This window comes from Idiotropiscis lumnitzeri, chromosome 1, assembly GCF_059441095.1.
Source record: "Idiotropiscis lumnitzeri isolate Australia: NSW breed Sydney's pygmy pipehorse chromosome 1, RoL_Ilum_1.0, whole genome shotgun sequence".
Lineage (NCBI taxonomy): Eukaryota > Metazoa > Chordata > Actinopteri > Syngnathiformes > Syngnathidae > Idiotropiscis > Idiotropiscis lumnitzeri.
Window position 1 is genome coordinate 33779589 of NC_142391.1, and position 24926 is coordinate 33804514.

At 39.3% G+C, this 24926-nt stretch overlaps 3 protein-coding genes across 11 annotated transcripts; 1 reads left to right on the top strand and 2 right to left on the bottom strand.

The window, feature by feature from the left end:
- Positions 1–726: 726 nt before the first annotated feature.
- On the top strand, positions 727–8984 carry poc5 (POC5 centriolar protein homolog (Chlamydomonas)). 4 transcript variants are annotated; one of them, XM_088296508.1, is made up of 16 exons: positions 727–918; positions 1645–1745; positions 1875–2016; positions 2168–2349; positions 4007–4183; positions 4313–4417; positions 5091–5270; positions 5568–5754; positions 5994–6115; positions 6469–6636; positions 6795–6962; positions 7306–7408; positions 7751–7866; positions 7949–8035; positions 8213–8383; positions 8465–8984. In XM_088296508.1, the coding sequence occupies exons 2-16, from the start codon at positions 1662–1664 to the stop codon at positions 8597–8599; spliced, it is 2127 nt and encodes a 708-aa protein (XP_088152634.1). In that variant the 5' UTR covers positions 727–918; positions 1645–1661; the 3' UTR covers positions 8600–8984. The 4 variants fall into 4 exon arrangements, 3 of the variants coding, with proteins under 3 accessions (XP_088152634.1, XP_088152624.1, XP_088152645.1); XM_088296498.1 differs by lacking the exon at positions 727–918 and adding an exon at positions 1131–1209; XM_088296519.1 differs by lacking the exon at positions 727–918 and adding an exon at positions 1227–1284.
- Positions 7718–16637, bottom strand: ankdd1b (ankyrin repeat and death domain containing 1B). Of its 4 annotated transcripts, none has more exons than XM_088296534.1 (16): positions 16258–16637; positions 14844–14944; positions 14661–14759; positions 14469–14567; positions 14182–14286; positions 13009–13113; positions 12776–12874; positions 11583–11681; positions 11362–11460; positions 11186–11284; positions 11000–11098; positions 10201–10296; positions 9770–9971; positions 9210–9337; positions 9039–9099; positions 7718–8372 (listed from the first exon to the last, which is right to left on the bottom strand). In XM_088296534.1, exons 1-16 carry the CDS (start codon positions 16628–16630, stop codon positions 8368–8370), a joined length of 1869 nt encoding a protein of 622 aa, XP_088152660.1. In that variant the 5' UTR covers positions 16631–16637; the 3' UTR covers positions 7718–8367. The 4 variants fall into 4 exon arrangements, with proteins under 4 accessions (XP_088152660.1, XP_088152664.1, XP_088152674.1 ...); XM_088296538.1 differs by having other exon boundaries at positions 9206–9337; XM_088296548.1 differs by lacking the exon at positions 14469–14567.
- polk (polymerase (DNA directed) kappa) lies at positions 16622–24655 on the bottom strand. 3 transcript variants are annotated; one of them, XM_088296487.1, is made up of 14 exons: positions 24266–24655; positions 23862–23981; positions 23639–23791; positions 22936–23067; positions 22687–22837; positions 22408–22623; positions 21394–21422; positions 21005–21171; positions 20890–20922; positions 20712–20808; positions 20102–20273; positions 18409–19338; positions 17708–17756; positions 16622–17363 (listed from the first exon to the last, which is right to left on the bottom strand). In XM_088296487.1, exons 1-14 carry the CDS (start codon positions 24392–24394, stop codon positions 17282–17284), a joined length of 2460 nt encoding a protein of 819 aa, XP_088152613.1. In that variant the 5' UTR covers positions 24395–24655; the 3' UTR covers positions 16622–17281. The 3 variants fall into 3 exon arrangements, with proteins under 3 accessions (XP_088152613.1, XP_088152604.1, XP_088152595.1); XM_088296478.1 differs by having other exon boundaries at positions 21298–21422; XM_088296469.1 differs by having other exon boundaries at positions 21298–21422; positions 22408–22837.
- Positions 24656–24926: the final 271 nt, after the last annotated feature.

Sequence of the window (24926 nt, forward strand, 5' to 3'; positions counted from 1 at the left end):
ATGGTAAACATTGTAAACTGGATGGACTGTCCATATATCCATAGGTAGAAACTTTAAAGCAGTTGTGTGGCTAAAATGGACACTATTTACTTTCATTTAACTGATATAGATTGATTCCAGGCAATAAAGATGAATTAATGTATCATTACATTTCAGAACATGCCAGCAAACTATCAAGGCAACAGAATGAGGTGAGAACAGAATTAAACATTTTCATTCACAAAATATTTTTTTCTGCGATTGCAGGGCAATAATGATTGATTGGCATGCCACAATGGGTTCTAAAATTTGACAGAGGGGCTGGACCAGGAGCAGATGGATGGAGTGTTTTGGTAACCTCACCTCATCGGAGAAAAAAAAAATACATTTAATTTTAAATGAAAGTGAACAAAAGCATTACAATATATATATATATATATATATATATATATATATATATATATATATATATATATATATATATATATATATATATGTCTTTGAAAAACCACAGTATTTAGAAAATAAATATTCTCAAATTCGGCGGGCCGGATTAAAACATTTAATGGGCCGCATGTGGCCCCCAGGCCGTAGTTTGCCCACACCTGATTAACAGTGACACATCTGGAAAAAAAAATCAAAATATAAATAAAAAAAAATGCACGCGACACACTTTTCCATCATCTTTTTCGTCCTTTTATGTTGTCCTCGTTTTCTTTGCTGCCCACAATGCATTGGGTGCCAGCAACATGGTGGACAGCCTAACATGTCTTGAAATGCCCATCTTTAGAAAACATTTAAATGTTATCCTTCAGGTTTTCACCGCGTGTCCCAATTTCAGATCCAATGATACCTATTTGCCGACGCTTTGGGGGATTTTTGTTAAAACTATGGAGCGTTTCGCAACGCCTTGATGTGATCTGGAACGCAAAATTCAAGGTAAATACTTTCTATACAGGTCGTGTATTTATCTGCATTTCTGGTTGCAGGGAGAATAAACTCTACTACTACTGTCCTAAATTGCAGCGCAGGAGCAAATTGGTTGAGTTCAGATTTGAGTTCCGCCAGCGTTGTTCCGTTTATCGTTACCAGGAAACAATCTACCCAATCAGAGTTGCGCGTATTTAGATTTGTTCGAAGGGAACCCAATCAAATGTTCTGATGGGGAGAGGTTGCTCGATTTCAAACGACTTAGCAAGCTTGTATACCAACCGACGGCTTAACAGGGAGGTAATGCCAAGAAATATTCTATTACGCATTATAAATATCGATTGAAAGCACAATTACTTTTTTTTTTGCTTTCAGGTACGTTGCGTTGTCGAAACTTCACAGCGATTCTGAGAAAACACAATCAGATTTGTGACAATTGCAAACAAAACTAATTAATGAGCGTTCATTTCACTGTGTTAAGTTTCGATTACTTACGTCGTCTTATTTTGTCGTAACTTATTAGTTCAATACATCATAGCCATTTTGTTCGTAACTTGTTGAGGGTGTCTTACTGCTGCTATAATTTGTACGTACATCGTGATTTACACTATACATTATCGGAGACTTTAAATCTAAGATTACATTGTAATTATACCCCACTACACACTATATAAAATTAAAAATGTATTTATGACACATCCCAGCAAGTATGACAAAGTTATCTTCTTTCTGCAGCTCATATTCCTGTTTAGATGTCTTCAGATGAAGAGGCCAGTGTCCCAGTGTTGCCTACGGAATCAACATATCGTAGCAACTCTGCCTCCACTGACCTTCATGTGAATAAACTTCTCTAATAACGTGTTTATTTAAGGACGTTTAATTTTGCATGCAAAATAAGAATATTTTAAAATATCCAGTATGGAAATAGCAATCAAACTAGTCTCCTCTGCTCTTTGGTCTAACAGGATGAATATGAGGAGCTCCTCCAAAGTGCTGTGGCGTCCCCAAGATTTGAGGCCACCTCTGTTGCTCGCCTTGTGGGGAGAGGCGCCTCACATTTGTCATCAGATGCTCACAATTCACAGATAAAGTCTCAACAAGTAACAGGTATTGCAGAATAGTCTTTCCCCCACCAGCACTAGTTGCACTCATTGGGCTGTTAAATGTGGTACTTCCTGCAGATCCATAATCATTTTACGTATTGTAAAGGAGACTCTGCATTTGAATCTGTTCTGTTTGTGTTTGATTTGGCTGCTAGAGAGGAATGAACTCACAACTAGCAGAGGTTTGGGAAGCTTAGACAAGTTACAAGATGAATCTGAGAGTGCACAGCCGAACACCCAAGGCTTCACTGAGTACACTGAAGTGGAGCTTTTCATCTCAGATGAGAATATGAGCAAGATGGAGAACATTCTAGACACATGGACCCAAAAATTGAAGGTTAGTTTTGTGACATGGTTGATTTCCCCCTAGCCCCCTATTATTCTTCCTGACATTACAAAATGGGCCCAAGAATGGCATTGCAATAATGAATGTCACTGCTGCCGTGCATTTGTATAATTAGCAAAGCAATGGAACCTTCAAAGTAATCTTTCATTTTCAAAGCTGTGTTTCCCCCCCCCATACAAAGTTATGTAAAGTAAATTTGTTCTGGGCTTAAATGTTTGCCATCATAAAGCCTTCGATAACAATACAGAAATGTTGCCATATTTTAACTGTCATGGCAAGAGTGGTTAAATAAAAATGATAACTACTTTCACACCTGAAGTAATGGACAGGTAGGAAGCTATGTATTATTTATAAGAGCATCTATATGGTCAAATATAATTATGTATGTAATTTGATATTAGAAAATATTGTATTATTTTATAGAGCAGAGTATGGCAAGCCACATATGGCCTGTAACCGCACTGAATGATCCCTTCATTAATTTTCAAAAATATTACAAACTCAAATAATTATTCAAATAATGCAGATAAGCATGCAGTCTACGTTTACCAGAAGAAATTGGTTGAAATAGGGGCAAAATTTCATGATAACCCAGGAAAAATACACGTGAATAAATATGTGAGGGAAAAAAAAGAAGCGAATTTGCAAAGCCACTCATAACGAATGCAAATATGCAGGGGTCGACAGTAGTTTTAAGGTGTAATAACACCAAACACCACCAGATGGCAGATGCTTACACTGGGTCTTATTACTTACTGCCCCATATTATGACGTAAGTAGGAGCTAGGCATGATATGCAGGACAAACAGCACCTCAATAAAATTGATTGGGTGAGAAAAATTAGTTCTTCTTAATGTTGATCCTTTTGCAGCAGTTTTGTGCCGTCCTTGAATGTTTTTTGTTTTGTTTTGTTTTATGCAATAGAGCCTCTTGCACTGGAAAAACATAAATTTAACGTCAAGCCTTTTGTTGTTTGGATAGGATAATGGATCTTTTTATGCATTGAAATGTCAAAAATGTAATATATTAAGAGCACACAAGTTATGCACAAATTTTGTCCATATTTGAAATAGCACATTTATCATGGTTTGGTTAGGTAGTGCATGGTCCTATGAACCCCCCGGTAGCCCTGATGGAAAAATTGCCCAACCCTGTTAAAGAGGGTGCAACTTGTACTGGTCAACTGTCAATCAACGTGCAGTGAGGGTACATACGATAGCGCTAAAACACCATCCACACTCACATTCACATCCATGGGTTAGAAAGATCAAGTTACCAAGCATGCATGTGTTTGGAATAGTTTCAGATCCAGAACATTTTGACTACATACAGTGCAGACAATCTTACTCTTAATTGTACAACCTTTGGAAGGTTTATTTTAAGAGATTCAGTGGCACTGCACATTTCCAGGATTAGGCCTGTGAATCCTCTTGAGGACCTTTAAAATTACACATGTATTATATCATGGATTAGCATGATCTGGATGTCTGAGACTCTACCTACTAATGGATTGTTTTTCCAAGTTATCCTTCAATTAAAATCCACTAGTGCTCGGCATATCCCAAATGAATAATCCATCAAGTACCCGTTTAAATCCTTTTTTGAAACAATATATGCTTGCACCTTTTTCAATTGCTATGTCAATCAGACCAATGTGCTGAGGGAGCTGAGAAAGTGGAGGGTGGCCTTCGTAGATCAACACAGGCGAGAGTTGCAGAAGGAGAGGGAGATTCATTCAGGCCAGAAGGAGGCCTTGAAGACAGAGCTGGACACCCTGAAGGAACTGCTGCGCACCTATGAGACTTCCAACAAGAGAAAGGATGAGGTGACCACACTGAACATTGTGTATGATAAACATTTACCCATAATCCTCTGGTTCTGCAGAGCTGCACCTTTTTATCGTTTGCATGATAAAGATGAAGTTGTGTTGATTGTTCAATACTGTCTCCTCCAGATGATCAGAAATCTGGGTGTGGTGTTGAACAGACAAAAACAGAAGCTTGAAAAGATGAGAGCCTTCACCCAATGGAGACTTCAGTATAGCGAGTCCAAAGAGGAGGTATAGTGATTTACTCCATGCCACCATTATTGTTAATTTCAATTTTTTTTTGTCCACAGCATTCACTAATGACCGAGTACAATTAAAATTAATTAATTAATTAAAACAAATTTTTAAGTTTTCTTACATTTTAAAAAAATGTTTATGTCCCTAATCTTTTTGAACAATTTAAACCATAATTCAATCTCATTAACACATTTTCAACACATGTTCCATTTTTGGAACAAGTTTAGTATTCAATGACCATTTTTATGTTACTGTCTGCTACAGTCTTTGTTGTCATGGTACTGCTTGCCTTCTCTTTAAGAATATCTATTTTGAGAAGTTGGATTCAGTTTGAAATGTATCCATCTTGAAAGTGGTAAAACTCTGAGGTCACTGAGATTGAAACAGTCCCTTTTAAAGCGCTTCATGATTATGGATGGTCTGTTCTCATTTTTGTGATGGGGCCTAATAAATTTGCAAAGCACTGTACGTTCCTGAATAGTACAATTACCTAGTCCGTTTGAATACTGAGTAGATTTAAAAAAAAACAATCTGAATAATGTTCATCGTATTTGTTTGAGTAACTCAATGCACCTTGTTAGATAAGGGACTGCTCTGCCAAAATAATAAATGTTAATAATAACAAATTATGGTTGTGATTAAAGTTTCGACTCACTTTCCTTTTTAGGCCCACTCTTTGCAAAGAGCGCAGCAGCACTACAATTTACATCTGAAGAAGAAGGTGTGGTTGGCATGGTGCTCTCTCGTCCAGAAAGAGTGGAAGGACAGAATGGAGCAGGCATGCCGCTCAAGAGCCGAGGAGGTTTGCACCCGCCTGTCGGAGAATTACGAGGCACAGATTCAGACGGTAGGTGCGCTCCTTTGTACCAGAACTTTGGCCAATTTGACCTCTTTTGAAAGTTATGTCGAGTACTCATATTATAATTATAATTTTGTATCTTTTAACTGCTTTAGATTAATGTCGATGTAGACCTGGAATAAACACAAACAATTATGCCTTGCTGTATTTTAAAGCCCACATCATAATCAGTAGGATGATGATGATGATGATTATTATGTCATTACAATGTTGACAATATTTGTCACATTCATATCTCCAGATTGGCCAATTTATAACCTTAGTATTTATACGGGGTTATTTTAGATAACGTCAGAACACAATGACGCTCTCGAGAAGGCACAAGCAGAGATCGAGAGACTGCAACTTGAGCGAGAACGCAGAGAAGTGTGTATGAGGAAAGCCCTGATGAGGGGTGTGTGCGCTCTCAACATGGAGACTCTCCACTTGTTTAATACCACGGACGAAGCGCCCCAAGACGCTGATGTCTATGGTATGCTATGACACACACCTTTTGAGTTTCCAAGACCCGGTATGATAGGTGCACATTGCAATGAATAAGAAAATCCAGCAGATGGCCAATAAGATGTATTGTGGTTGTCTGCGACCATGCATTTATGGTGATGTATTTGATTCTATGTTGCTTTCATTTTTTCCCATTTCTCAAATGTATTTCACTCTAATTCCTGCAAAGCAATATTGTATACGAAATCAGTACTTTGCTCACTACAGACCCCATTTCATCTCCCGATGATGAGCCTGATGCTGCACCATTGCCTCAGGTCCAGCAACGTCCTGCCCGCGGCCCAGCCCATTTTGACCGCCCAATGTCTCCTGGCCAACATGAAGATAGGGTAAGGCACCAGAAGTTTTGAACAGAAGACTAGCTTTGTTTAACCAATCTTTCCCAAAATACAGCAACCCAAATGTAAATACTACCATGTTTTTTTGGCTCCCATTTTAAATTCATTATATGCTGACAAATCGGGTTCTTAAAACTCTCATCTGTATGATAGTTTGTGTGGGTGAGACATAGTTTAATGATTAATAGAAAATTGGATTTAAAAAAATGCCACTTTTAAATGGTGAAAGGGAAATTCTGTATTTAATATTTTTCCTGCTTACTAATATACTAATATGTCTAGCATTGTTAGATACGCCACAAAAAACATCCCTGCCTTATTCTGCTGGCATTCCTTTTCCACAGTTGGGCTTTGGACCATCAAGGTCCCACACTGAATACCCCCCTGCCACGTCAAGTGGGTACGCTGGAGCCAGGCACGCCACAGCCGGCACAGCACAGGCTCCAAATGGGCACACTGCAGCTGCACACAGCTTATTCCCACACGGGGCAGGCCCTGGCTTCCACAAACAGGTGTGTAACAGAGTCAGTGATTCCAAGTCACTTTTCTGAAACCAATTTTATAACAAAGTAATAATAAACGATTTTCAATATTGTAAGATCAAGTCCATTTGTCTCAAAGAAAGGCCTTGTGGAATTCTGCTCCATCAAAATGCTAACCCTTTCAACAGGTCAGTGGGGGGGGGGCGATAGCCGGCCAACAAAAACCTGCAAAAAGTACAACTGCTCGGAGCTCCACCCAACATGTTGCCAAGACTATACGCAGCAATCTAGAGACGATGAGTGTGGCTCCACCAATGAGCTCCACTTCTGTGGACTACCATCATCCTATGACACAGGTAAGTTTAGAATGTAACATACGTAAGAACTTGTGTACAAAAAGTACAATATTTCTCTTTGTATGCCATACACACACAAAGTTGGTGGTGCCCTTCTGCTCTGTAAAAACAAACCCACAAGGGTCACTGAAATAAATATCACAATAAAACGGTTGAGACCAGAATTAATTTTTTTACCTGTCATTCTGTTGGACCAGAATTCAAAAGCAATTCTTTATTTTCATTACCATAGGTCATTTTCTGTTATTTTCTTCACTCAGTTTTTTTTAAGACAAAAGGGCACCAACAATATTTCCAATGTGTGTGAAATCTGAGAATTTTTTTTTTCATTCTTTCCTCCAAGCAAACTCTTGGTCAGGCTACCGCCTCCAAATTTCCTCGCTCCTCTCAACAGGCTCCCTGCACTATTGGAGGCTGGGCTTCGTCCAGGATGCACACCAGCGCCTGTAATGTACTCTCTATTGAGGTTTTTAACAATGGAGACTAAATTTGATATTAAAAACCCACCAAGCACCTGACACTTGAGTTAATCACTGAAAAAGCCTGTGACTGAACTTTTTTTTTTTTGATGCATTTTTCTTTCTTTTTTTTTTTAAATTTGAAGTGTTCTCTTTATGTCATTATAAACCATTTTGCTATTCTATATTTCCTTCAATACGGTAGGTGCCAGGGGTCAATCGAATATCAGTAAAAAAAAATGACAATCATTGGCAGAAAATTAGAAATGTATTTATTTAAGTGGATTATATGTAAGTTTTGGCTTTGAGTAAATATTTTACTCTCTGTAGACTCCCCGCCACCTCGGGATAAGCCTGGCTCTGCAACCCTGGCTCAATGTCCTGTTGGTAGCCCGGTTCCCTTTGACCATCCAGAGTTTCCTGCCCCCCATGAAGACGACAGCAGGGTATGGCAGAAATGTAGAATTTGTTGAATCTCGTAACATCACCTTTCATGGAAAGGCCACCCTTTCCGTTTCTTTTCCTCAGATGGGCGTGTGGTACACCAGCGAAGTCCTCCCTTCCGCAGCTCACAGTTCATCCCCACAAGGGGGCAGCACTTCTTTCCACAAACAGGTGTGCTGCCTTATTTTCTTATGAATTGTCATCTATCTACATTTTCTCCAGGTGGAAGAAGAGCTTTTAAGCAGAAAACGAATCTTTACATGTTGTTTAACCAAGAACCCAATCAAGATAACTTCAACTGTTGACTGCCACATTAATTCCATCACTAAATGGAAATCGTCTCCATAGGCGTCTGGGCGTGTGGTCACAGCCGGCCAACAGAAACCGTCAAAAACTCTAACAGCCCGTATAACAGCACAACCATTTGCTGGTAAAAGTGTACGCAGCAACCTCCAGGTGATGGGTATGACTCCGCCCATGACCTCCATTGTTGTAGAACGCCATCAACCTATTACACAGGTAAGGAAGCAGAAAAATATGAAGTATTTCTCCAGACGTGTTACAATCGAATACCCCTCCCCTCTCTTTCTTTTCTCCAAGCACACTGTTGGTCAGGCTTTTACTGCCAAATGTGTTCGCCCCTCCCAGAAGCACCGCACACCCACTGTTGTGAAGACGTCCTCCAGAACAAACACCAACACTTGTAATGTACAATCTATCAAAGTAGTCGATTAACTAGACACACACGCGCGCACACACACATGCACACACATAAAAACCAAAATTCTCTAGATGACGGGTTTTACCTGCTATGCAACAAATGTGATTGTGGATGTAGCTTTACAAGTTTTTTTTTTTTTTAGGGGCAGAGGGAAATTGAGCAATTATTCCTCTGCGCCTCACTGACATTTTTGGTGAAATTCACACGTAAATTGCAGTTTTCAAAATGAAGATTTATTTAACATAACTGCATCGTGAATATTCAGGAAAATGTGCATGTATAAAGAGATGATGAATTTTGAGTGTGTCACTCAAAATCAAACCAAAGTCCTCCTGTTTGCATATGATCTGGTGCTTTCTTTTTACCTTTTAATAAATTATTTTAGAGCTTTCTATACAAGTGTGTCTTGAAAATGATGTTATGGCAATTAATCAATGTGTTGCATGTCACAACCTCTATCATGAAACTCTGCAGCTCCTACTGTTGATATTCTCTGATTCCATCCGAATCTTTTCTGTAAAACGGGAGGAAAAAATCATCTCAACACTCAAACAGTCAAATACTGTACATATTTGGACTTTACTCTGTAAATCCATGTAACATTTTTCAAAATATAATACTTGCAACTTTGCCCTGTCCTGTGTGGACAAGGGCTTGATAGAGTTCTATGGTAGGACTTTTCCCTGCCAACTTTTCTCCGTGCAGCCAGATCAGCAGCATCCTGTTGCCGTGTTCTTTATAGCTGTGCTGACCTGAAGACAAATACACGTAGCACTCTATCAAAAATGAAATAACACAACCCAATAACAAATGTAATTGCGCATAAAGAAAATATACAGTGCTAGTTATAGTATAGTAATTAAATAAATCAGAAACTGTTTCTCAAGTATAAGCCATGGAACAAAATTTAAGGTGGAATGCAATTCAATCAAGTATGCAGTAAGTAAGTTGATACTTTGTTTGAGTTTAAATGTATGTTGCTTCAATGATTATGCCAATGCAATTATTAATGCTACTTATTAGCCCGTCTTTGGCGCTATTAATTGTGTGTTAGTATTGAGCCCGTGAGCACTGTCTTGTGCAGTGTCATAATGAAATTTGTACCATAAAAATTCCAATTGTAATCTCAGATACGTCTGTATTTTATCACTGAATTGAATCGTCCAAAGTAAAATCAGGGCTACCCGTCCACTGCCTCTCGATGGCCGACACTTGCTCCTCAGTGAATCCCCAGTGTTCAGCCAGACGCTTCCAGTCTCTTGGCTTCAGGAGCTCGTAGGCCAGGCGCCAGGTAATCGAGCGGAGCTGCTTGGTTTCATTGCGGTGGTCCAGTTTGAATGTTAGCGCATACTCGCTGCGAACACGCTCATTACTCTCTGGGTTGGCCTGGGGGGAGTATTAAATCCTGTCAGTGGGTTGATAAATACCACCAGCTTTGGAAGACATGAGGAAAACGCTTATTGCTCACTCAACATTTGCAATATGAATGTCACATTTAAGGTTACGGAAAATCAATGATGAAAAATCTTCATTAATTTAATCAAATGTTCTCTTCGGTAATAATTATCTGAAGCATAGCTTTTGATGAATGTGACTGCCTAAAAAAACGTCTCACTTTCTTCCATGCGTTGTATCTTTCTGCCTTGATGATCATGTCCACAATGATCACCTCGTCTGCTCTGGCCGCCACACCGAGTGCCGTCTTTCCCTGCTACTCCAACATGTGCAACAAATTACATGCAATCAAACAAATAATTTACATCTGAATGTGTCTAGCAATTACTGATTTAAAGCTAATTTTTACCAAAAGTATTCCTGACCATTCAGCCTGATTTCCAACCAGGGTGTTGAAGCACACAACTATATGACATGATACATCATTAGGGGTGCTGAAGGAAATATTTTTTTTCAGAAAATTATTAATAAATATTTTTGGTTCATCTACCTATTCCAGGGACATACAGTACCAGGCAAAAAAACTAATTGATCTGACATTAGATGTCTGAAAGGACAATGACCCTGTGTATATCCACCTGTTGATATTCATGAAACAGAATAAGTAGTCGCAGTCGTGTTCTTTTTTGTTTGACGGAATTTTGTGGCTTTTTTTTTTTTGTTAGGGTGGCTAAATAAAGTTTGGGAAACACAACCACGAGATGTGATGTTCCTCATGTGTTGCTATGAGCTTCCATCTCTGAAGATTTTACAACTGACCACATTTTGTGTATTGTAGTAGCTGGTTATTTACTCAGCTGATTAGAGTTCCTGATAATTATAGGGATAAGGCATTTCTAAATGAATATATTGCTTTTATTTGTATGACATAGTTATGGATGCTTAGTAGAGGACACTAAGTTTTATGTCCTTAGGCCTCATGTTGCCTATCCACATGGCTTTTTTTTTTCAACTCTTACCCGGTCTTTGAGCGTCAGATCAACTTCGGCTTTCAGAAGCATTTCCACCACATCTGTTCTTGCCAGCTCAGCAGCATGATGCATAACAGTCTGAGACCTCTAAACACAAGGCAGTGCACAAAACATGTCCTTTGTTCCAAGTGTGTTTTTTTGGCTTCTTTAAATAAATCAATCATTACATTTTACCTTATTGGTGACATTAAAGTTGCATCCTGCCTCCAATAAAAAATGGATGATAGGCAGGTGGCTGTTCTTCACTGCCAGGTGGAGAGGAACCTCCAGGTCCTTGCGTATGTATGCACTATCAGTTGATAATTGTGTTCTCTTGCGATGAAGTGGGAGGTCGTAGTCCGGTTACTTACCTCATTCTCAAAATCTGTGTTGGCTTTATATCCTAGGAGAAGTTGGACAAGGGATGTGGCTCCCCGTTCTGAAAGTGGATGAAGTGCGCTGCATTTGGTCTACAACAGAATTTTTTTTTTAAAGCATTTGAGTTATCACAAACACGGATGTAGGTTAACGGTTAACCGCTTCATAGTCTATGCTGGGCAGTAATTTAAGTGATAGGAGTGTGTGGCTCCACCGCTGTTTGGATGTCGGGGTCGCAGCCGGCTTCCAGCAAAGCCAGGATGCACTGTTCCTGAGCGTTCTCAGCAGCCTGGTACAGAGCGGTCTCTCCGTCCTGACACAGAAAGAACTCATCAGTGCCAACTTATCACAATGACAGGCTGAAAATCAAAAATACCTACAAAGGCTTTTCTGGAAATGTGGATACATTAATTACAGGTAAAAAACATTGCTAGCAGTGATGTTTTCTACATGATCTGATCTTGTTCAATATCCATCCATCCTTTGCCAGTACTACCTGTTCTCAATAGGGCTGCCTGGCCTACCCAGCTGGCTTTGAGTGAGCTACACCCTGGACTGGTTGCCAGTCACTCGCCGAGAAAATATAGACATTTATTCAGTCACATTGACAGCTATGTACAATTTAGAACGTGAGAGGAAGCTGGAGTAAAACATAACGCTATACAGGAGGGCTTGCTAGTGCCAAGAGTGCAACCCAAAATAATTTCACTCTGAGGCAGATAAGCTGCAGGGAAGATGGAAATACTGCAACATTAAATATTAGGTGCTTTGATTAGCGAGCTTTATATATTTTTTATATATCAAATAATCTACACAATATTTTTTATATGGAGCACATTGTGTAAAATAACATTCTCTAGTATAACCAATAAATATGGAGAGATATTATTTTGAGTAGGCTTTTAGTGCGCCATTCTTGTGACATCAACTAAATCTTGTCGCATTGATTTCCCGTGTTGGTGACTAGACTAGACTTGAAACACTGTCTTCAATGTGTTCCCAGACACTTTTCCTAGCTCCAACTTGCATGAATCAACTTTATTTGAGGGCAGACAAAGTCATGACTGCATTTAGTACTACTTGTCATAAATTTTAATGTGAGTTGGAATGCAGCTACATCCATAAACACAAGAGCGGTCAGATTTATGCAACCGCATTTTTTCAAGAGGTTTTTCAAAATGATGGTAGCTCCGATTTGTATATGTTCTATAATATCTGGGATTTTCTTTTGACCTTTTACTCTAACATGATATACGTGTGCATTTCTGGTCACAAACATCGCACTGAAAATTAATCAGTCGATGGATTTTCCCTAAATCGTCCACCCACCTCCAATGGATTATCCTCTGAGCCCACACAGTCACAAAGCACACTGGGATAGAGAAGGTGTTTCGTATGATTGTGTACCATATTAACTTCATTCCGAGTATCAAAGCTGTGCAGCAGCAGTTGGACAGCATCCGAGTGGCCGTTCCTGGCAGCTAAGTGCAGGGGCGTGTCTCCTCTCTGCCAAGTGGGAGGGAGGAAAGCCGATTGCATCAAAGTGGATTTGACTTTGAGCGATGCAGCAGCGACCCACACACACATACAGAGCATCAATAACACACACACACACACACACACGCGTACACACCACGAACCTTGTTGGGCCTCATAGTAGCCATGTTGTAACACGGCTCCATAAGCATCTCCAACATTTGCACGCAGCCATGCTCTGCCGCCATGGCGAATGCACATTGGCCTGACTGAAAGGCACCGATTGAGACACAATTAACTGCAAGCACTTCATTTTACATGACAAAATAATTACACTTGTATCTAAATCTGTATTTACCAGTCTAGATTTTTAGCACACTGAGGGCTATTTCAGCCTCAGTCAGGTTACATTGTTATTGAATACAATATTCATAATACAAAGACTTCGGAAGTGCAGTTCTACATATCAACATACAACCTCATGGAGGCGGAATGGTCCGGCCCTCAGGCCTGGCTGGATACCCATTTTTGGGGCGGGAGGCAGGGGTTGACACATTTTTAAAAAAGGGTTTGATTAACAAAGGCCGTAGGTTGATTTGAGTCTGTCCCAGTGCGCACGATGAACCCACTCGCGAAATGGGCAAACGACAAAAATTGCCTCTGAACACGTCAGAATCGTCACTATCAACTTTTTGTGTATGAAGAGATGTGAAACAGCAGTGTGCGTCCAAGCATGCCTGTATTTTCTTATTCTGACATCATGTAACCCGTACCTCCCATCTGCTACTGGGGCATACCATTTCAAGGGGGGAGGGCAATTTCCCAATGTCTATAACACCAATTGAGCGTACTTGCATTGGGCACGTTTGTGGAGAAGAAGAAAGAAGAAGAAGGAGACAAATAAGACCATAATAAGCCCATAACGGATGTTATGACAATTTTCATGAATAAGGCCGGAGGGCCGAAGCTGGAACGGTACATATATTGCGGCCGGAGGGCGGGGGGACTGAACCGCAAAAAAGGGTCAAGTGCCCAGTTCTGCAACCTCAATATTCGATGCTAAATTGTAGCCTAGTAAGAGTAAGACAGTACATCTGTACATTTTTCTTTTCTAGCGATGGATTAAAAAGGGAAAAACATGTATTTAACTTTTACAATGTGTGCCTTCATGATTTTCAACGACAAGTGTCAAATATTGAATACCTATTCATACTCTTATAGTTACATTCCTCTATTTATGTTACGTGTTTTGCCCTCTGGGACTGCAGACGAAACGACAGTCCAAAATGTTGAATTTGCTCTTTGCGCTAATGAGACTATTAAAAAGCTTATATCACCTGATCATCTTTGTCCAGTTCTTTCATTTGCAAGTCATTGACAATGTATTCCACTATGTCAGTGTGATTGTTGATAGCGGCACAGTGCATGATGTTCAGTCCTTCCTGCAGATGGGAATCAAACGGTATATTTAGGAAGTAGATCTTCATAATGACGCCATGACCATGTTTAAAAAAAAAAAAACAAGAAGGTGAGGATGCCTTTGGAAACAAAAGGACAAGAAATGGCCCAAAGTTCAGATATGTGTGTAAAATGTCTGCTCTTGCACAATACTTGTTCCAATCACCCCATTCTCAATCTTCTGTTCTGCCCCAGCCCGTACTAACAGTTTCAAGATCTCCAAGCTGCCAAACCAAGCAGCTAAATGAATGGGCGCCACACCAAACTGTCATACACAAAAATTGTGTTTAGTGAAATGATCGCACTTGTGGATTCTGTGATAAACCCCCAATCCCCCCACTCCGCAACATCACCTCACCTTGTCTCTGTGATCCACTTCCACTCTGCGCCATAGAAGCAGCTCAACCGCTTCCTTGTTTTTGCCGGCGACTGCATAGTGAAGGGCAGTCCTATTGTGCTTAGATGGCATATTAATCAAATACCAATGGGGCTTATTTGTGATACCATATCATCTCTATTTTATAATGACTTGGAGACTCACCACGTTCTTTGCATTTGCGTTTAAGCCCTTTCCAAGTGTCCTCATTGCAGCTATGTCATTGCTCTTAGCTGCTTCGATAAACAGCTTCTCTGTTTGCAGTACTGCACAACACAACAGATAAGCCCAGTGGGCATCTGATGTTAAATCAACATTGATATGAAAAACATTCAATTAATATCATTTTAATGTTGAATTGACGTCAGATGCCCACTGGGAGGTTACACAAATATAGCGGTACTTTACTTTTTACTTTCTGGCAATAACACACATAACAAACTCACATGTATAACTTCCTGTGTGTCACTTGCTTCTTGTTTGTGGGTATCGCTGTCTTCCCTTTTCTTTGTGAATATAAACCAAGTTCTATTGACTTCACATCAGGCAACTGGCTTGGCCAATGACGAATATTTCTGTTATTTGTACTGGATTTCACAGTAGACAACTAAAGTGGAAGACGGCCGACAACGGGCCACGCTCTACTCATATCCAACTAATGTCTACAAAACTGATATTGCTACACTTAATTAACAGTGCAGATGAATAATGACCCTAAACCAGGTGTGAGCAAACTACGGCCCGGGGGCCACATGCGGTCTGTTAAACGGTTTAATCCGGCCCGCCGATCAGAAAGTTTGCCCACCCCTGCACTAAACAATGAAAGCAATTCAATACTTTTTGAAGGCATTTTGAAGGATGAAATTGTATCCTATTCGATGCATAAGCCAGTTGCGTGATTTGCTTTCAACCCAAAAGAGGACTTACTGGAGACAAACGTGAAGGCACACAAACAAGCAGCAAGTGACAGTGATGCAGTGAAGGCCTAGAAAAGCGCCAACAAGAAGGAAATAGAATTTGTTATTTGGATTTCCATCCAGGTATTTAAAAGCATGGTTGCATTTACAATTATTAAAAAAAAACTGAAATTGGGAGTTATTCCCCATATAATGTCTGCAATTGATAATCGGTAAATGTCATATTCTTTTAGTCACATTTTAATTGTTCAGGACTGAACTACATGGTATGAGTCAGTAAGTTTGGGTTCTTGGCAAGAATAATGAATCGTATTTGTGACTTCCATTTAGTACATGTGCTTGCCTCAGTAGCTGGTGCAATGTTTTATTTATTTTTACATTAACCACCATTAATCAACTGAAGCATTGGGAGGCAACCTTAAAAGGACATGGTGACGTGAGATATTTATTTTTGATGGTGTTCAGGTCAAAGACTAAACAGCAACACAGCATGAGATTGACCTTGATAATTTCAGCCTTGTGCCGTGGAAGAAATATACTTTATGAAGGCAAGGATAGTTTGCAATGTTTAACATCAATTTAAATAACAGTTCGACAACAGTGAGTTTCTCCATGAAAAGGTAAATATTTACTCTCAGGTCACTCATTTCTTGTGTACTCACACATCTCTTTATTGTCAAAGCTGTTGTCCATCTCGTCTTCTGGGTGTTTCTTCAGAGCTAAATCAGCAAATGCCTTCACTTGTTCCTGTTTTATCCACTTTCGAGGGTCCAAATTCTCTCTTTTGGGACCATGTCTCATGATCATTTCCTTTAAAGCCAAAGCTTTCTTTTCCATTGTTATGTTCTTGAGTTGCAACCAGCTGATACAAGGTAAGCAATGAAGGATTCCACTTTTGTGCGTCCCAGCATCGGTAACCAAACCAAATAAATGAAGAGCCGGGTCACACCCAAGCGGAAGATCAACCTGAGAAGAGTTGCTCACTACCGGAGGGCTGAGCCATGTTTGCTTAGCAAGACCACACCCTTTAGACATCAACAAGTTTATTCAAAATGTCCCATTTGGCCAATATTTCACAGGTTGCAGAATGTATTTATGCATCACATGGAGAGTTCAGGGTTTTTTTTCTTAATGTGGACTTATTTAAACAAACACTATTTGTACAAGATTAACAATAATCCCTTCATGGTTTTGCTTGCAATGAGATATTTGTATTGAGCCATCAGTTACATTTGCTCCCACAGCACTAAAACGTCAAAGTGGGCGGTGCATCCATCAATTTTTCTGTATGTGGTCATTGGAAGAAAAAGTCTGAAGAGCCCTGCTCTCCAAGAAAACATTTGCATCTGAAATGCACCAACATAAAATGATGCATGTGTTATTGCAATCGCATTTATACATGAATCATTGTTTTATTTTAAAAACAAATGTAATAAATATCATTATGATCAATTTAGCTTCTTAAAATGTTTTGAGTGATTTACAGAAAATATATTAGCAATGACATACAACATGGTTATTAAATATTCCCAGTATTTAAATTTGAAAAATCCTTCTTGTCGTGACTTGACTTATTTTGTCACTAGGAATGGTCACAAAGTTTCTTACATCAAGAGTTTCATCTCAATTTAGATTAAGTGCAATCCTTTTCCCCCAGCATTTTCATCTTCTGTGCGTGATGTGCCATCACCTGAAGAATTTGTCAATGGTGTTGTGAGTGCTCTGACATTTGGCCTTTTTAGAGGGCAGATATGAAGGTGAGTCTCGCCTGTAAGTGATGAGCAATACAAAAAAATTAAATTCATTAAAAAAAAATCATTGCACATACATTTAAGTAAAGAATTTTGTATATGGTAGATTATTTCTTTGGCAAAGAATGTTTGGCAATTTTTTTCATGGGTGCAACCAACATCCTCATCCCACAAATGCATGTTCTCTAAAAATGTGGCACCGCCTAAAGGGAACTAAAGAGGCTTTCCAATGGTAGATTATTGACAGGAAGCACTGGTAGAAAAAAACAAATCATATACCAAATAAAAATGTCCTTACATTTCGTGCCACTGTTTTATTTGGCTTAATGCATGACAAGATTTTACACAATATGCTGCTTACCTTTTGCTTTTACCTCTACCTGCTTGCCTCGGAGGGGGGACGCTTCTGTCTGTGAACACAACCATTCAAAATTTTATTTTTGCCTTCTTGGAGAAAAAAAATAAATCAAAATGACACAAGGATCGGTGTATTTGCAGCACCTCATTAGAAACATAAAGAATCCAATTTGTGAGATAGGATTGTTTAAGAGGAAACTGTGGTGTTCATACAAATAAAAAAAAAGTTGAGAAAGCGATTTGGACAATTCTAAGGCTGGGGAAAAGAATCGCCACTGGTTGAAAGAAGATGTCTTTTCTCTGTGGAAATCAATACGAGAGCCTCACATAAATGTGGCTTGCTGTAAATAAGAAGGTCGTAGCTCACAGAATCCTTGCAAAGAGGCATGTGGAGTTCCTACATCAAGAGGATGTGTATGTTTACACATTTTATCTACGAGAACTCAATGAAATAAATACAATGGAAAGTCAAACACCCCAACAGTTAAACAATTTGGATTTCTAACCAAAATTTGACAAGGAATCATGCGTGAGTCTCAGCAAATCCTGTGACACTATAGCTCAGCGAATATCTAACAAATAAATTGTGATTTTTCGATATGAAAACAGTGATGCCAAATGTGATGATAACCACAGAGTCAAATGGAACTTACAGTGATATAGCAAAGTTTCATGCTGTGCAGAACAATATGTCTAAGAGCTCACCTATTACATCTGTGGGGGATGTCCCCATCTCGTGCAGCACTTCCTGGTTCAGGCAGAGGTCAACGTGCCGATTGAAGATAGCGAGGTCCTTTGTGTCCTGGGTCAGCTGACAAACCGGGCAGACGAGGACGGGACCTTCGTCGTGACACAACCGAGGCTGATGTGAGGTCACTGTTCCGCCGTCAACATTGATCAACGTGGTGGCGTGAACACAATCATTTGTCAAGCGGTTTTGCTCCTGTCTGTTTGGCTCGACTTGTTCATTATTCTTTACTTGGTTGTCATGTGCCTCTGTCACTGGCAACTCACTTTCTTTATGGTCCTTTTTTAAATCTTCATTTGAGTCTGATGTATGGAACTCTCCTTTACTGAGACACTGGTCTATATGGTAGTTGAAGACATTTAAATCGTCTGTGCTAACGTGGCTGAAACACACAGGGCAGGTGAGGCAATTCAATGCTGAGCTTGATGTCGACGGTTGAGCCTCCGAGAGGCAAATGTCATCAATTTCTGAAAGGTGGGAGGTTGTACTTTTTTGCCCGATGCCCTTTTTTGGTGACTCCGCCCTTTTATGTGTATCATCGTCTCTGAGTGAAGCCACAGACAGGCTCTGCTCATTTTCTCGCTCTTTCGAACAAACTTGAAGCTGCAGTCTCTTGGCATGAGCTCTTTGAAAGAAAGACAACTGAGGTTTATCAGCAGACTGGTCCTCCAGTAAGCCCTTTTTCTTTATCTGGCAAGTAACCTCCTCTTTAGCCTGACAAGTCTGTGCTGTGAGACGACACGAGGAAAGATGATCTTCTTCAAACTGTTGACGTACTTCCTGGGTGGAGCTGTGGGCGTCTGCCTTTCCCGATTGGAGGAAACCAACGATGCTCTTCTGCAGAGGCTTTTTATCATCCCGGCTGACAAAGGCAGAGATACGAACACCTACACGAGAAGGAATTATACGTGTGAATCGCAATGCATTATTCCCATGTGCGCAATTCATTCTAAATTATTTTTTCTGTGTTATGTTATCATGGCATGTATTACCTCCACCAAGGAGGTTGAGTTTTCATCAAATACATCTGATCTGATTGAGATTGGGTACTTTGTAAAAAAAAAATAATAAATAAAAAAAATCTTTGTCATAGCTCATTAATTTAATAGTAATTACTATGAACTGGATTTTTAAAAACAAATTTAACCCTGATATGATCCAGATCACACATTGGGCACCAATTAAAATGTGACCTCCTTTTATCTCCTTTAATCCCTTTAGCATGTATGTGAATATCATATGAGCTCCGACAGAATTTCTACATTGGCATTACAAGGCCTGAAGCTATATTTTCAAACCAGACGTGATACAGATTGCAAATGTGACAGCAATTAATTTTTTTTTCCTAATTTATCATGTCATCAGCATTTCATCAGAGTTGAATAAAATCAACACATTTGGTAGCAGCTTCAATCAAACTAAATCCAAACAAAACCCATTAAAGGTGTTCGGGGGCTTATATTTGAAGATCATGTAATTTAGTTTGCTTGTGTAGGATCTTATCACATTTTCTTCCCAAGGATCCCGAGGAAATTCTAAATTCTGAGTTTAACGTTCCCTCTCTTTAAATATTATAATCACAGCTTGCCAATGATTCAAATGTTTAAGCCATAGCAGAGAGCTCTGCTGTCGGATTGTTATTGTAATTACCCATGAGCCTCAGTCTGAGTGGCTGTGGACTTTCATTCTCTATTTCAGTCTTGAGAAGGTCTTTAGCCACAGCAAAGATCTCTTCTGCAGTGGAGATGGCACACGGTAGCGTCAATGCTCTGGTCTTCACCTCAAAGTTCACATTCTTCAGCTTAAGTGTGATACTTTTACCCTTTGGGAGAGTTAGAAAGAACACAGTTGATGGGAATACAGTTACATACACACACTTTTACAGCAACGTATCGCACACCGGGAGACATTTTCAAGCACTGACGGTGGCCCCCGCTGTCTCTTTAATGGCCATCCATTTCCTGTGGCTATCAAGACAACATCAGGGCCCAAGCAGGGGGTTGATGACCGTACAAAATATCCAATTCTTCCTTGATCAATTTTGAAAGTGGAATTAAAAAGTGGAAGAATGAGTACACTCATTTGAATCCCTTTGATTCGATACAATTCTGTATTGGTAAAATAAAAGCAAAATGATACCAGAATAAGCTCATCTTTCATGTCAATTCTGGTACTTCATCAATGTCAGTGCCATGACATTCTCAGAATGAAACCCATGTGCAATCAATGCGATAAAATGACCTCGACAGACATGCAGTACCTTGAGCTCTTCTTTCTTCAGGTCTTGTGCCAAGCCTTCACAAAGCTCTCGGCATAAAGACAGCTGCTCTTCAGGCCTGTTCAGTTCTTTAAATGTTCTGCTCATATTAACAAAGGATGGGGACAGAGTGACAAGGAGATAAATGGATTCAATTACTCATTCATCATGAAAAATATACCTCTCCGTGCTCATGCTTTTTCTTTCTTCGTTCCTGCATGAAAGCAAAGTCGGTCAATTCCTTTCCAAGCCACTAAATGGACTTTCAATGGGTGGGAAATGTGGTGATAGTTTACCTCAAGATGTATGTGGAGCCCAGGCCCAGGGAAACCTGCATCAAGTGGTGCCAGGCGGTCTCAGAAAACAACAATGACAACATCGCCATCTGCTGGCCAAGATGAGCACAGCTGCTAATGTCCAGAGCATTCAGCATCTTTTCGCTCACCTTGCCTATGCCTGAAACCTGTACACGCAAACACACACTGAAATTAAACAATGAGGCAACACAATTACGCTGGAACATCTTGCTGTGATGAACAATACATATGGGCGCTGTTCATTTGTTTATCTGAACTAAAATGCAGTGTACTTTGCGAACGGGGAGGTTCTGGATAAAGTCCATGACAGCCTCTTTGGTGGACACCAATCTGTACTGTCCATTAGGTTTGTTCTTGTCACTGCATACCTTGGCCAGCATCATGTTTGGAGCAATGCCTGGAGAAGGACATAAATAAATGCGAGATTAGCAAATGAACAGCTCGTAAATCCCAACATATAAAGATAACTCAAATTTTAGCAAATGAATCGTCACCCTGCATGATTTTAACTTCAACTTCAAGTGTTTTATTTTTTTGTTTTTAGAGTGCCACCACACAAGGCTACCATTGATGGCAAATTAAAAATGCGTACAGATAACTACAGAACCAGAAATTGAATAAAATTTGATTGATGAAAGGATCAGTACATTATGAGCAGTACAATTTGTTTTCACTTGATGTTATTATTTGGGTTGTCAAAGTTAATACATTACTTTTGGAGATTAATTTAAATTTCATAATGCGTTAAAAACATTACCTCAGTGAACTCAGTTTTACTTAAATTTTGCAATTAATGAGTTAATAGCGATTACATTTTTTAAATAAGTATAATATTTTAACTACAATTTTTGTGAAGCTTGTAACAGGTATTTACTTGAATAATATCTTGAAATGAATGTAAAATCACTAAGTATTAATTGCGTTTAAAATCAAAGACTGTTCTAATATCTTTCTTTGATCCTTGAATACGATCTGAAGAGGTCATCTTTACATGCATTTCCTGTAAAAACAATTCTCAAAACTTACACATTTAGTTCTGGCCACAAGCACCACACTTCACCAGTGTTGGTTTGCAAGGCCCAGTTGTAACTTGAGCACTGTGTTTTGTTCTGAGATGACGTGCTAAAGATGTACAGCTAATATGTTACAGAATTTGAATTTGGCTTTGTAAGACATGCAAATTATTTTTTAAGTAAATAAAACGGAGTTAAAAAGTTTTAATTGCATTAAAAAAAAATATCTGAAGTTAACACTTTAATTTTGACAGCCCTAGTTACAATATGTAATCACTTGACAGCACTACACTTAATATTCATTAGTCAACTTTAAAATTAAACAGCAGTTTTTGGAGGCTCCACTGTTGAGGGATAGTTTCTTCTCACCTGCACTGGCAGTCAGCTTGGTCTTCTGCTCAATGCGGAAGCGCATCTCCCTCACAGCCTCCTCAACGGAGGTACCGAAAAGCTCTCCAGTTTTCTCTGTTGCATCAGCAGCTTCAGAACTTGACAAGAATTCAGAGGAACTCGGGCTGTCGTCAAACAGCACGGGGGAGAAGCCTTTCACCTCTGATTCTTGTTGGAGTTCAGGTTGCTCTATACCTTTAAAGAAAAAAAAACATATTTCAGATGTCACATTTGCATATTTGAATAATTTAGTCATGCCTTTATCAGTGCTCCAGGAGGTGAAGCGATGTGTTCGTGAGGCCTCTGGCCAGCTCTTCCTCAGTTCCAAGTGCTCTGTAAAATCCAGATAGGCTTCGTCCAGACTCATTGGCTGGAATTGAGGATCATAGTCTGCAAATATCTCCCTGATCTAATATAGAGGCACAAGAACTTATGAGCCAGTTGTTAAGGCAGGCTACTCGTTTTTAGGATAGTGTGTGTCTGTGCGTGTGTGTGTGTCATTCTCACCTCATTGCTCACTGTTTTGTATTTATCAAAGTTGCATGGAACAATAACTAAGTGAGGGCAAAGTTTTTTGGCTATGAATCCTGGCATAGCTGCTCGAACTCCATATTTCCTGGCATGGTAGTTGGATGTGGACTGAAAAAAGCGCAGGGAGAAATAGATTAAGCAAAAACTAAATAATGACTACTCCGTTTTAAAAACTGTATTTTTGATTCAGCAGACATTTTCATACAGTTAAGGTATTGGATCTCATTTTATTGTGCAAATGATCATATTTTACAAATGCTTCCGTACGTGCAATATGTAAAATGTGAAAATTATGCACAATTCATGAGTTGTGTATTGCCCTCGCCAGTCACAACTTTCTATGCATCTGCATATTTTGAGATGCATTGCGATAAAGCTGTATCATAAAAATGTGCCTATGTAAAGATAATGAGGTTTTGTTTTGATTGATGCAATCATTTAGCAATATTTATACTATTGCAATTGAACTTTAATGTTGTGCAGAACCACAATGCATCATACTAACAGCTATAATATTCTTATAATATTTTAACTACACAAGATAATAATTTATTGCTTCTGGTAGTGTCAGTTAATTTATATAATGTAAGATTGTGTTTTGGCTCTCATTGTGCAGGAGAAGGAAATGCAGTGACCAACGAGTGTAAATGAAGCCATAAATATTATTCTTTTGTCTAACCAGCATGCTCATGGATCCAACAGCCATGGGCTTGTCCTTGAGGTCAGGACAGTCTCTCATTTCCACTGCAGCATAAAAAGCGTCCATGTCCACATGAACTATCACGCGGCTTAGATCACGACTCTTCTCCAGCTCAGATGCCATCCGCTCCACCTATCGAGAGGGCTTTGATGAAAGGTAGCTCTAATGTGTTAAAATCTTTACAGCGCTTAAATTATATTACCTGAGCTTGGGCTTTCTTTAACTGCTGCTCTGTGATATGTGATTTTTGCAGCATCATTTTCTCAATGCGCTGGTTCACCTGATGCTCTCTCTTCAGCTCATTCTCATAAAACTTAGATCCCTTCAAGTGAAGGGCAAGGACAGCATTAGCAAGATCTATCATGACAACTTACAATAGGACATCTTTTCAGGGCTGTATATCAATGTATTGTGGATAGGAGATTTTTACACAAGACTGGACACAGCCTTTAAAAGCAGAACTCTTATTTAAAAATAAAATGGCCAAAGCACCAACATATAACATTTGCGCTTCACTACACATTACTTTGCTGTGGATTTTAACTGTGGGCATTGATTGGTGGTCTTTTAAGACTTGCAACAAACTAATTAAATAGGTTTAACTACCTTCGATGACTCCATGATGATCTTGTTGATTTTGTCTCTGTCAAGGCCCTCCATACCAGCTTTATTGTCATTGAGGGCCATTCTGGAGAGGAACCCCTCTCCTTTAGCGTCTGCGATGCCATTTTCCATCCTGACGATCTGATTCGTGATGTGGAAATAGTATTTTGATTGCTCCAACAATAACAAAAACTTCCAGTCGTGTGGCTAGCTATGTGTACCATTATACATTCAGTATTATTTCTGTATAAAATTTATGCGAGAGTAAAGTATCGTTTTCAGACCGAATTAATCTAAATCGCGAAGATATAGCAGCTGTCCAGCTGCCAAAACGTCCAACATTTTGAAAATAACCGAGGCGTAATTCGTCATCGGCGGCACTTCCGCATTCGTTCTAAATGAACGGAAATACAAATATTCCTTTTCCGGTAGAACTTTTGTCATCTTTATTATTTTTACGGCGATATAGTTTGAATTCACGTTTGCTTAGATGCATTAAAAACAGAATTGTGTCTTATATTCGATTAGTAAATAGTGACTTCAACTTGTGTTTCAACGCGTATTTTTTTGTTGACAGCAAATGTATCGTTTTCTGAAGCACTATTTTTGCTCACAGTCACTTCGTTTTGGTTGTATGTCAAATGATGTATGAAAAAAACGTCAT